This window comes from Sciurus vulgaris (assembly GCF_902686455.1).
Source record: "Sciurus vulgaris genome assembly, chromosome: 18".
Lineage (NCBI taxonomy): Eukaryota > Metazoa > Chordata > Mammalia > Rodentia > Sciuridae > Sciurus > Sciurus vulgaris.
The window spans coordinates 17,906,758-17,919,370 of record NC_136479.1 but is presented as its reverse complement, the minus strand read 5'-3'; the positions used below and the strand labels follow the sequence as shown (position 1 = coordinate 17,919,370).

General features: G+C 45.0%; 1 protein-coding gene and 1 long non-coding RNA gene across 4 annotated transcripts in view; one reads left to right on the top strand and one right to left on the bottom strand.

The window, feature by feature from the left end:
• Nucleotides 1–4,672: 4,672 nt before the first annotated feature.
• The window catches only part of PRKCB (protein kinase C beta), a 306,697-nt gene continuing 298,756 nt past the window's right edge, over nt 4,673–12,613 (bottom strand). For 2 of the 3 annotated variants that reach the window (XM_079121181.1, XM_079121180.1), the window contains one exon: nt 10,163–11,532. In XM_079121181.1, coding sequence (XP_078977307.1) covers nt 11,374–11,532 — 159 coding nt within the window. In that variant the 3' untranslated portion in view covers nt 10,163–11,373. Of the gene's footprint in view, nt 5,317–10,162; nt 11,533–12,613 lie in introns of those variants that run through there. The other variant, XM_079121179.1, reaches the window with a different exon arrangement.
• LOC306649828 lies at nt 5,310–11,488 on the top strand. Its single transcript, XR_013760722.1, has 2 exons — nt 5,310–5,582; nt 5,613–11,488. It is a non-coding gene; the product is annotated as an uncharacterized lncRNA (long non-coding RNA).

Genomic DNA, 12,613 nt, shown 5'->3' with positions numbered 1-12,613 from the left:
AACAAAAAAATTGAGCACACCCATTGGACGGGATGCCACAGTGCTAAGATACCCCTGCCCTTGATCCTGGCCATATTACAAGCAAGGCAGCTTCTGTATGGCTCCTACTGATCTCTGCTTTGCCCATCTATGCCCTTGGGTAACTCCTTACCCTGGAGTGTGTAATTTGCTGGTAATAAATAGTATACAGAGGAAATGAGATACTGTCCCTCTGTGATTAGGTTACAGAAGAATGGACTGTCCCTCTTATTGGGAGACATTACGTTGCCTTCTTGCCTTGTACATTTTGATGAAGTAAGCTTCTTGTTCTGGTTTGAATCTGCTCCCCAAAAGTTCACGTTGGAAATTTAATCCCCGGATTCACATGATAATGGTATTTGGAGGAAGATTTTGGGAGGGAATTAGACTTAGATGAAGGCAGGTTCCCCAGGACGACATTCATGTCTTTATAAGAAGAGGAAGAGAATTCCAGGCTAGCATGCTTGCTTTGTCGCCACCATGTTATGAAGCAGCGAGAAGACCCTCCTCAGATACCCAGCAGATACAGTTGTCATGTTCTTAGGCTTCCCAACCTCCAGAACTGTAAGTTAAATAAACTTCTATTGCTCATAAATTACCCAGTCTCAGGTATTTTGTTAAAGTAACAGCAAATAGATTAAGACACTACAATTTTGTAAGGCTCACATGGCAAAGAACTGAGAGTATCCTCCTGCTAAAACCCAGTGAAGAATTGCAACCTCAACCTAATAACCCACAAGGAACTAAGCCCAACCACATGAGTAGCTTATAAGTGGATTCTCTGGTAGTGGCACCTTCAGATGAGACTACAACTCCAGCCACTACCTTGACTGTGGCCTATGAGAAATGGAAGCAGAGGACCTAGCTAAGCCCTGCTCAGCCTCCCAACACACTGAAACTAAGATAATGGATGAGTATTGCTTTAAGCTGCTAAGTGTTGAGGTCATTTGTTAACAGCCATAGATGAGAAGACGCATGTATCTAGGACTTCCTATAAAAGCCAGCCCACATTAGGGTTAAGATCCCATATTGAATAAGTAGCCATATCTTCAAATAGTAATAAATTGCACCTGCTGGGCATTGTCCCCTAGGCATGTATGCCTCTTGGACCTTATAAGGGAAATTGCTGGGTAAAAGCAGAACGGAACATCCTTGCATCTCTTTTCTAAAAGTCATTTTGATCTCACCCTGACATGTGGCCTAATTTGAGCAGGCCATCTGTCAGAGAGACCAGAACTGATGAGACAAACATCCACAATGGACTGAGAGTGGTTCACTCTATGGGCCAGGCCTTGAGCTCAAGCCTTTGTTTCTGGAAATCAGGATTCTTTGGGAACCAGCCTTGCTTGCCTTTAGGAAGTGATGAGCAGCAGAATTCATGTGGGTCACAGCTTTCTCACATCAAAACAAAACAAAAAAAATAGCGGATCTGAGGCATTTGGCTTTAGAGTTTTTAGAGTCAGATATTGATAGGGTAGTACTTAGTTGCATGTCCCAGATTTGGTTCCATCTCTCTCGCTTTGTATTCGTTCCTGATTACACCAGCATCTCAGCTTGCATTTGAGGTTTAAAAAGAAAAGAAGAAGAAAAAAACATGACAGGAATAAGATCAGAGGATTTAAGTTTGTCATGGTTAGTTTGAAGCATCTCTATCATCGGCTCTCAGGTTGAGTCCTGTGATCCAATCGACAGGCCTAAAATCTGGTGGTGTGTCTCTGTTGAAGACTGAAGTCACCACAGGAAAGCAATTTCTTTCCCATCAGTCTTATTTCTTTGATGCTCCCTAAATTCATGAATAAGTTCATGGATGGGCCATGTGATGGATACACAACTGACCGCAAACTTCCCCACCGTTTTGTCCCTTGGCCTTTGTAGTGTGGCTCTGCACTGCCTCCATCCTATAGGCAGAGTCTCTTTCTCTACCTCTTGAAATTTCCACATGGAAAAGCAGCAGACATAACATGAACATTGGGCTGGCTCTGTGGAGTCGTTAAAACCACTCTATGAAGAAGCCATCTTGGCCTCCTGGACCATCAGAGAGCCTGAAGAATAAAAGCAGCCATCCTACTGACCAGTCCATCAAACATATATGAGGCCGTCCCGACATTGTCACCAGCTGACGTTCCAGCTGCCTGAAGATACCCAGGCAAGTCCATCAGAGATAAGCTGCGATGGCCAGACCAGAAAAGCTGCCACTGTGAGCCAAATAAATGGTGTTTTTGAAAATCCACTAAGCTCTGAGGTGGTGCGTTCCTTGGTCTTAGCTGATGTAGATTTTTATCTTGTGAATGTTTCTGCCAACTCATCTTGTTGGTGGATTTGGAGCCCCCGAAAGCAAAAGCCTATAATTCCTCAGAGGGTGAAATTTTAGGCAGTGAACTTGACTGTGAAATTATGGAGACCTTCATGATCAAATGCAAAGCCCGGTGAGCCACTCCTTTAATTGCTTCTCATATATCACTAGCTGCAAAGAACCTTTGGGGTAGACCAGAATTCCCATTTGCAGAGACTCTACTGTGATGGTTCGCTTCTTGAGCATATATCCCTTTTGTTCCAAGAACACATTTTAATTTTTATGTAGAAAGCTATGTAATTCCATTCCTGTGTTTTGAGGGTCACTCTGACCCTTGCTGCAGAGGGGCAGCTCATGATACATGTGGTAGGTGGTTTCTAAGATGGTCCCCAAAGATCCCCACCTGCCAATAGTTTTACCTTGGATAATCCCCTGAAAACAACTGACTCACTCCTAAATAACAGAAAACAGCAACAAAATGGGATGTCACTTCTGAGATTAGGTCATAAAAGGTCTGTGCTTTCCAAGTTGGGCATTCTCATTTGAATCATTACCCTAGGGGAAGCCAGTCACCACGTCCAGAGGCAGCCCTCTGGAAAGGCTTATGTGGTGAGGAACTGAAGTTATCAATAATTATGTCAGGAAGCTTGAAGTGAATTCCAGGGCACCCCAGTTGACCTTGATGTGCAACTTCAACCTTGGCCAACCTCATGAGAGACTGTAAACCATCTAAGTCATATCCAGATTTCTGATCCAAACAGGAATAAATGTTTGTTGCTGTAAAGTTTAGGGGTAGCTTGTTACACAGCAATGGCTAACGGATACAACTTAGGTTCAGCCAATCCACCTGCCTTCTCTCTCTCCCCAGACAGACACGCTGCTTGGTTCAGCAATGCACATGTGAACAGACTGAGCCAGGCTAAATGGCAAGACTTTTACAGAAGCTCCTACTTTTTCTTGTGGGACCCATCCTAGATGGGAGGCTGGAATGTCCGCAGCCATCATATCCCCATGAATGGACCATCCTGGACTATCTTGTTGGTTTCCATAACCTCAGTACCCAGGACTCCACATGGCTCAGAATAGGTACTCAATATTTATTAAATAAAAGATGGGTTTATATCTAGCAGATGGAAAAGTGGGAGAAGCTGGCATGGAGCAGTAACCTCTTCTCTAATACCATCTTAAATGGAACACGACTCCAAACCTCTATAGAAACCCATGTATTTTTGTTTTCTAAATGTGGTATGTAGAACGCACAGTTTCTCCTTTAAGTTTAAGTTGACTCCAGCCAATTTTAACTGGCAGGGTTTCTAAAATTCTGCCAAGATGAGCTCACTAGGTAGGATCAATGGATTCCTGTATCTGCCCAATTGCTCCATTTTACTGGGACTGTTCCAAGAAAGGAGGAGATGAACAAACTCTGGAGAGAGTCATAATGTACTTAGCGTGACAGGTTTGCTCTTTTCTGTTACCCACTAGCCTTAACAGTTACACAGACATGTGCTACAGAGTGGATTACTACATCTTTCAAAAAGAAAATAGAAGCATGACTTCATTCAGAGAAGACAGTATCAGGCTGACACAGTGATTCAGTGCCGTGACACTCTGCTCTCACTCAGCGGGACTCTTTATCACGCCAAAAACATTTAGAGGCAACCTGCCTTATTTTTCCAAGTTCTCTTGAGCCTCTGTGGATGAGGACGGCTGTGGACAGAAGGGCCTGCTCTTCTGTTGGCATTTGCCTGTTCAATTGCAGAGGCTAAGCTAAACCAGAATAAAATAGTAAAAGGTATATGAATGCATTTTACAAATAGGAATGTCCTCACAGACCACAGGAAAGTGCTCCCTGGACAGACACCAGCCTCCTTCCTTTGGTCATGGGGGGGATGAAATCTTTGTTATGTACTTTGTGCTGAATAATAGACATGAATCCCACTGACTAGACAATTGTGTAGGTACCCTGATTATGGGCTCACCAATGTCAGGAGGCTCAGCTTCAAATGTCTACAGCAGTCAGGGAAGTGGAAGGAGGGTTCCAGGCAACAGGGGGTGGTGGAGACTGTGGCAAAATGAGAGCACACACTGCTTTCAAAGTTGACAGGCATTTCTCAGTTCTGTCAAATTGTTTCCACACAGAATAGGCCCAGAGCTGCCAATCTTGTAGAGTTTTTCCCACAAGGGAATCTGAATTCATATAAAATATACCATTTCAAAACATTAATGATGATTTCAATGAAAAAAATTGTGCCCCAGTGAAATGAAGCTCATTCACTGGCAACATCAGCCTGTGGATCTCCAATTTGCAACATCTATACCAGAATCCACTGAAAGACAGACACGCAAACGAGAGAGTTTGGATATATTAATTAAGTTTAATCATATCAATTCTTAAACAAAAAAAAAATTTCCTCCAAGAGACAATAGTTCACAGTAACTGCAAAGCTTACAACTTTTAAAAATACCAGTCATGCTTAGCATTCAAAGAAGATATTAGAGAATAACTGTAAAAACGTTTACCAGGAACATCAGCTTCTGACTTTAAAAATTACAAATACTGAAGCATTTTGGTGTCAGACACAGTAGTTTCGACATTGTCTGCTTATTGGATGAGTTTCTGGAAGTCTGGAAAATTGTACCTCTCTAACCGGATAATGCGCTTATTCTAAACTAAACATTTTCAAATGTAGAAAACAAACTAGCAAGCTACACATACAAAGAAAAGTCCTCTAAGACAAGCTCTCCTCATGCTGAAGGCCAGCATTTGCACCACAAATCCTGGAAGACTAGAAGTGATACATACACGCGGCCTGAAGTCTGGCCCCAGGCTCAGCAAAGGAGTTTGCATTTGCCTACACATTAATGACAAACTCTGGGTTAGTGTAAGAGAAGCCAGCAAATTCATTTTGGTCCAAGTTCATGATGAAGAGTTTATCAGTGGGAGTCAGTTCCACAGGCTGCCTGGTGAACTCTTTGTCGAAGTTGGAGGTATCTCGCTTGTCTCTCTGCCAAACGGAAAGCAAACACATTAACACAGCATAAGAGGAAGGAAAGTGACCGAGACATGCCAGAGATCAGAAGGCGGGTGACATCTCATGAGCAGAGGCAGAAAGAGCCCTGGGCTGGCAGGTTTTGGCAGGTACATTGTGTGTGCTAGCTTCATTTCACATTGTGTGTTGGCTTTGGGATAGAAATGTTGGTGGGAATTTTTAAGAGAGGAAGTAAGTCATTGAATTTCTTTAAGGATTGCCATAAAGAGATTTGTGTGTGTGTGTGTGTGTGTGTGTGTGTGTGTGTGTAGGGGAGATTTTTTTTTTTTTTTTTTTTTTGAGATAATATCAGAGAATTAGCTATTAGATAGTGTCCTGGACAAAAACTGCTCAATAGCGCCCCCTGTGTCTTGGAGGGCTCCTTCTTTGGAAAGGAAACCATCCACAGAGAGGAGAATGGTCACATGAGAAAAGCTGGTCTCTGCTCAGCTGAGCACTGTCCACTCGACACTCGCTAGTACAATACGGGCTTCGAAAGGGCTTCTCGAAAGCCCACCTGCAGTCTCGAATCTGGGTCTTCATCAGTCAGAGGTTGTCCCCAAAGACATTTATAGCATGGATCTAGTGAACACATTGTAAGCCACAAAGCCCAAAGCTTCCAAGGTCTGTGAGAGCAGTCTTAAAAAATGAAACAACTCAGTTCTCCAGGTTGGGCTGGGCTTTCTTTCTCTCTCTCTTTTTAAGTGTGTGTGTATTGTGGGGGGCATGAACCCCAGTTTGCTCTCTATAGTTAGAAACATTAATCAGAGGTGAGCTAACTAACAGCTCTTCTGCATGATGTTCTAACCTCTTTGGAGTTCTTGTCAGTCTGTGACCTCTTCCCATCCTCACCACACCTACCTAGAGGGCAGGTAGAGCTGGAGTCCTCACCCACCCCCATTGTTTGACATGAGAAAATGGAGGCCATGCTAGGTTAAGTGACTTGCCCAAGTTTGCAGAGTGAGTGGCCGATTCTTACCTGACCACCTCACTACTAGGGATGGCCTCATCACCGCCCCTCTGGCTGCAGCGACAGCCTGATGGCTGTGTCATTACAGAACAACCAAGGATAACACCTCGGATTCACTGGCATCAGGTAGGTTGCCTGGCTGAAGCCAGAGTTGTGTCAGACACAGAGGGCAGGGTCAGTAAGGACTGGCTGATCTGAGTTTGGCCAATCTCCTGGGGCTAAACTGAAATCCAGGCTTTAGGGTCAGCTCCTCATGGGCATTGACTGAGAAGGATGTCTCACTGCTGGGCTCGTTTCCTTCTGCAAAATACCTTTTGTGAGAACTGCTTCTTTTGGCTGCTCCCCCGATAGAGGCAACATGTCTTACGGAGTTCCCTACTTACTCTTGGGGTGTCTGAGTGGGGGTGTGCGAGTGAGGGAGACAAAACGAGTATCAGAAATATACTTGGGGGCTGGGGATGTAGCTCAGTTGGTAGAGTGCTTGCTTCGCATGCACAAGGCCCTGGGTTCAAGCCCCAGCACTGCAAAAAAAGAAAAGGAAAAAAAAAGTCCTCCAGTGGGTGTGGCCAAAGAGGACCAGGCTAAAGATGCAGGTGATGCTGTTTTCTGGATGGTGGGCCACCTCCTGCATGTCACACCTGCTCTGCCTTGTCTTGCCTGTGCTGTGGGGGGAGGGTCTGGGCCCAGGAACTCCATGGGTCACTTCCTGTGGTCTAGGGAAAACTCCAATGCCTCCTTTTCCTTTATTATCTGTGCATCCCTCTCCATCCTTTAATGTTCTTCATTGCACTTACTGCTTTCAGACATGGTCTTGTTTATTTGTTATGTCTCTCCAGGAGGGCGGGGTCCTTGTCTGCTTCTGTACTATCGTATTTCCAGTGCCAAGAAGAGTATCTGGCACAGAGCAGGCTGTTCATCATTATTTGTTGAGGGAACGAATCAATGAATGAAGACTTGACTAAGGGTGAGCTTCTTTGCTTTTGCCTGTGTATAATCTCCCCTGAGTCAGGGATGTCACTCTGAAGCAAAACAATGGAATTCATTCCCACTGGTCCTACGGGTCTCCCCAGTGGGCACCATTTTGAATCCCAGCAGGAGCTGAACCGTGTGAGGGCCCTTTGAGGTCTGGGAGTTTCACGGCTGGATGTGGGACAGAAGGCAGGCCTATCGGGGGCCAGGAGATGGACAGCTGACTCCCCTGAGGTCTCCTTGGGCATTGTCAGCCCTTCCTGGCCTGCCCTGCCTGGGGCCATGGAGCAGAAGTTGTTTTCCCACCACCCTGACCATGAAGTTCCTTCTCATTTGTTTTTCTGGTGAAGACTCATGCTTCGGGCAGCCACATGTCCAAAGGGGATTTGCTTTTGAGGACTTTGACCTGTGAGTAGATCCTTCTGGAAAATACTTGAGAATTTTTGCCCTAGAAGTTGGGGGAGGATGGTCCTCTTTGTTGGGATAATTCCTTTGGGTTAAAAGCATCTGAAGCCATTTGAGAAAAGTAGTTCTCATCTAGAGAAGGTTATGAATGCCACTGGCTTCCTATAAATCCTCCAAGAAGGTCATTGTGACTGTGTCCCTATCCTTTCTTAGAAGAGCAGAAGGTCAGAGGGAAGTTCAAAGAAGAAAGCCCAAGGGGGAAGTCTTGGATCCTGGTGGATGACTGATCATGGCTAACAAGGACTTGGTTGAGATTACTTTGGATTTTCTTACTTAGTTTCTTTTTAAATCCTCCTCTAATTTAAATTCTTTTGGAAAACCTCAGCCTGTCTCAGGTAGACTAGAAGAACCAGGTGTACCCAGCGGAGACCGTGTGTCCTGAGGGGAGGATAGGAAAGGGTTGCGCCTGCAGGAGGGAGGGACGGGACCTGAGAGGTGAGACTCAGAACTCAGAACCCAGCCACAGAACCAGCCTCTCCTCTGCATGGAAAGGGGCAATATGGGTGTCTGTCCCTGCTCAGCTTTCTGGTGATTCTGTGATCTATTCAAGCATGGACACTGTGCCTTTGGTCTTCTAGAAGGGAGCCCTTCCCTCTACCATCCTACTTCGCCTTCCCCACCCATTGCACTCTGTGATTGTTCCAGAAATCCAGGTCAAGAGAATGCTGCTGTGCCTTCTCCTTCAGCCCCAAACTGTGGTCTCTAGAGAGAAAGAGAAGCCCTGAAGATGTTTGGTGACATTTTCTTTCTTGTAAGAAGCTGTTCCTGACTGACCCAGAGACTAGTTATCTCTAGAGCGCATCTTGATTTTAATTACTCATTGAATGATGGCCCTCCCAGCAGATGGTGCTGGAGGAAGAGGAAGAAGGGGCTGGATTGCATCTTTATTTTTATCTACTGTGCTCCTGGCACCCAGCCGGGCACACACTTGGTGCTCAATAAATGCTATCTGAGTGAATGGAGGGTAGAATAAATGGATGATGTCAAAAGTAGAAGTTTTTTCTCCCTGGATAAATTTGCAAAAGTTTTCCCAGAGATGATAGACGAAAGGTCTGTTTCTTGGATTCCTGTGCACTGGAAATATTGCCAGAAGTGGAAACAGGAGAAATTCTAACAATCCCTTACTTCCTCGGAAGGCTTCTCTGACCACCCGTAGCAAGGTATGCGAGAGGGATGAAGACTTTGGCTTGAGTATCTATTTCTGCGAACTATGCAACTTGAAAAATAATGGCAAGATTTTGGAAAATGTAGAGTGCAGTATATAAATATACACTTATATTCTATCTATCTATCTATCTATCTATCTATCTATCTATCTATCTATCTATCTATCCACCTATCCATCCTATACTGTTTTCTAAGGTTATCTCAGATCATTTGTCAATGACCCAATGATTCTCCATGTTTTTTATCCTGAGATCATATCCAAGGAGAGGCCTGGTGCCCCCATCAGATGAAGGATCTTAAATAATTTGCCTGGTGGTGGGCGTGGCCAGAAGTCCTTGTTGTGGTGTTACAGAGCAGAAGGAGTCCTGTGCTGATGGTCAGGACACCTGGGTTTGGATCCCAGCTGACTGACCTCGGCAGGTTACTTCCTCTCTCCAGATACCAGCTTCCCCAAGAATAAAGTAAGGGGGTTTCGCCCTGATTTCCCTCTTTCTCCAACCTCCTAGTCAGTTGGGACTTTGAGTTTGCTTCACCTTAGGTCCAGATTGTACTACAATGGTGACTGCAGGCATGGTCCCCAAGCCTGAAGCAAGGTGAACTAGGAGGGCAGAAAAGAATGGACTGCTTTGCCAAAGCAAAATTCCAATGCATGGTCTCCTTAAAGGTGAGACGTCTTGCTTCAAGGACATCTGTCAAGTTTTTAAAGTTCCCTTGACAATCTCTCAAAAGCCCTGGAGCTTCTGGAAATTTCTTTGACTGTGATAAGAATCCCCTTCAGGGCTGGCTGCCTGGGAACGGCGGGAAGCAGTAGGCAAGGACACAGGAGTCCCCGGCTGTTCCCACCCATTCAAACAGACATGAATTTCTCCCTCCCAAGGGATTTCCCTGGGCTTCTGGGAGCTCACTGAGTTGCTTGCTATGAAGGATGTTTAGTCCAAGTTGGGAGGAATGGAGATGTCAAAAGAAAATCAAGGGTCCAGCCATGTTCACAGCTGGCCTCTACCCTTGATTTGGGTGGGAATCTGGGCTTTGAGCTCTGACAGTGTCCCAGGCTCTGTCCAGGTCACTCCACCCCGTGACAGGGCGCCAAGAGTTCCTGCAGAGCCCCAGCGCCTGCCTCTCTGCCTGGTGGAACTGGGGCTGAGCTTAAGCTCTGGATTTAGTTCCTGATTCCTGAATTCCTTCCTCGGGCCCTACTTTGTAGTTTGGGTCCACATTTTTCAAAGAGAGTAGTTTTTCCTTGAAATAGTATTTTCTTCTTTTCTTTTCTTTCTTTTTTTTTTTTTTTTTTTATTGTGTCTTGATGCTAGAAGAAAAATGGCAGATAACAGAAATCCAGATACAAATGAACATTTCCACAAACATCTTGCAACACAACATCAAAGGGAGGGATACAACTGTCGTTTGGAGAGATGGAGTGCTTTCTCAGAGCACTTAATTCGCTGTCCAAAGCCAGTAACAGACCTAGATAGATCCCCTACCCACAAGCTTCAAGTCTGCTGGGCTCCACAGTCATCTTCTGGTTAAATCAAAGCAGGTCATTGTGGTTAAGAACATCTGGACACATATTTTAAAGCATGTGTAACAACATGAGTAACTTTTTTCTTTTTCTTTTTCTTTTTTTTTTTTGCATTTGAACAATGACAAAAAGAAAACCCCAAAAGCAAATAAAGTTTGAAATGTAATGTAAATCCAAGGCCCTTTGGGACCTTGCTAGAGTGACCATGTTGTTTCAGGGAACAGTGCCAAATGCCCTTTTTGAGTAGTTTGGGGACAAGGGTGATCAGGGACACTCAGTACCAGAAATTACTGTGTGGAGGTAGCACCCAAGCTGGTTGCTTTTGACCCCTGGAAGTGCTTTTAGATTGAAAGGGTCTAAAAGCACACTCTTGAAATTTTAGGACTTAGATAATCTTCTTAACTTTGAGTTTAAAAAAAAATGAAATTTTATTTTTAGCATGTTCTTTTCAAAGCTCTGTGCCTCCAGGTCGCATGGAGGGATTCCCTCTAGGGCACAGCAACCATATATTTGGATACAAGCCAAGCCCTAAGCCTGGAAGTGGAAGAATACTGCTAACGTCCGATTCATCTACCCATTTTGTAGGAAGAAGCTAGATCGGACGGTTGGCGTAAAATCTGGCAGTGCAGAAAAGGAGGGAGAGAAAGCAGGCATTTTCTCTCACCTCTGGATCGACTCAGCTGACATGCTGGGGGAATACGTCGGAAGAGGACTTGGATTGTGTCTCAATTATGCAGCGGCCATCTCTACCTGCCACCTGCATAATTCCATCTCTACGAGATGCTCCAAACTACCGGAGGACATTTGGGTTCCGAAACATGGTCACACTAGTCGCATCAGAAAACAAAACATGATGTATCATAGCAATGAAAACGAAAAATGTCACCACAATAGCCGTTGAGCTTGAATGACAGAAATGGAGGACGGAGATCTACACATCTACTTAGCTCTTGACTTCAGGTTTTAAAAATTCAGAGTTAACAAAGGAAAATCCTTCGAATTCTGACTGGTCAATATTCCTGATGACTTCCTGGTCGGGAGGTGTAAGGACGGGTGGATGGCGGGTGAAAAACCGGTCGAAGTTTTCAGCATTTCGCCCACACTATGAGAGGGGAAGAAAAGAACTTGTGGGTGGTGCACCAAAGCCAAAGCCAAAGCCAAACAGAACCAAGCAAAACCAGATGTGGCTTGCTCCAATCCCCTCCCTCTGAGAAACTCAGAGAGGTTGTTTTCAATGATCAGAAATGAGAGCAACATAAAATGCAAACTTCTCATGACCTTTGTACATGACCTTCGGCTCCCGACCTTCACTGGTTGTAGCTTCTGAGTCACCCCCCTGTTTCCTTGTGGGCAGTCAGGAGATGTATGGCAAAGGCATGAGATGGTGGGGCTAGTGGCACGTGGCAAGTCCCCACCCCACCCCCCAAAAGTCAGCCAAGCTCATTGGTGGGAGAAGATGGGACTAAGGCAGGGCCAGATGCCCAGTAATGACCTGTTCATACATCACATGGGAGATGGCAATATTTACAGTAGCAGATCCCTTCAAGTGCTGTCTTGTGGCTCTGAGTCAGAAACAAAGAAGTTTGTTTCCAGCTCAACAGAACACAGTTTATCAACTCCAGCCAGGGGAGGAAGATCCCAGCCATCAGACCTAGGCCTGGGGCCTACGCTGCCTGGGTAACTACAAGGCCGCGTCTGCTGGATCAATCCTTGCCCTTAGTTACAAGGTGCTAAGAGAGAAACTTGGCTGTGCTCGGTCCAAATAGAAACCAAGGATCTGATAGGTGAGTAGACTCTAGAGAGAAAACCACTGTCGTTTCTCACTCCTCCTGCTGGCCCTTAATATGAAATGGCCCTGATCTTGAGGCAGAGTTACAATGTGAGCATGCACATGTGAGTGTGTGGGCACACACTAATCCCCACCTAAGAAGTGACAAGTCTCTACATCTGGGGTTCTTTGCTCTTCAACAAAACCCCACTTGTGCAAAAGCTCTAAGTAATTCAAACTATCTCCAGGAGATAACAACAACATAATAACATAACAGCATTAGTAGTTAAAAAATGATGGCTAGTATTTATCGTGAATTGGCTGCAGCCAGACACTGTACAAAGCTCTTTATTTGCATTATTTTTTTCAATCCTCCCAATGATCCTGTAAAGTGGGTATAAGTATTACCCCCATT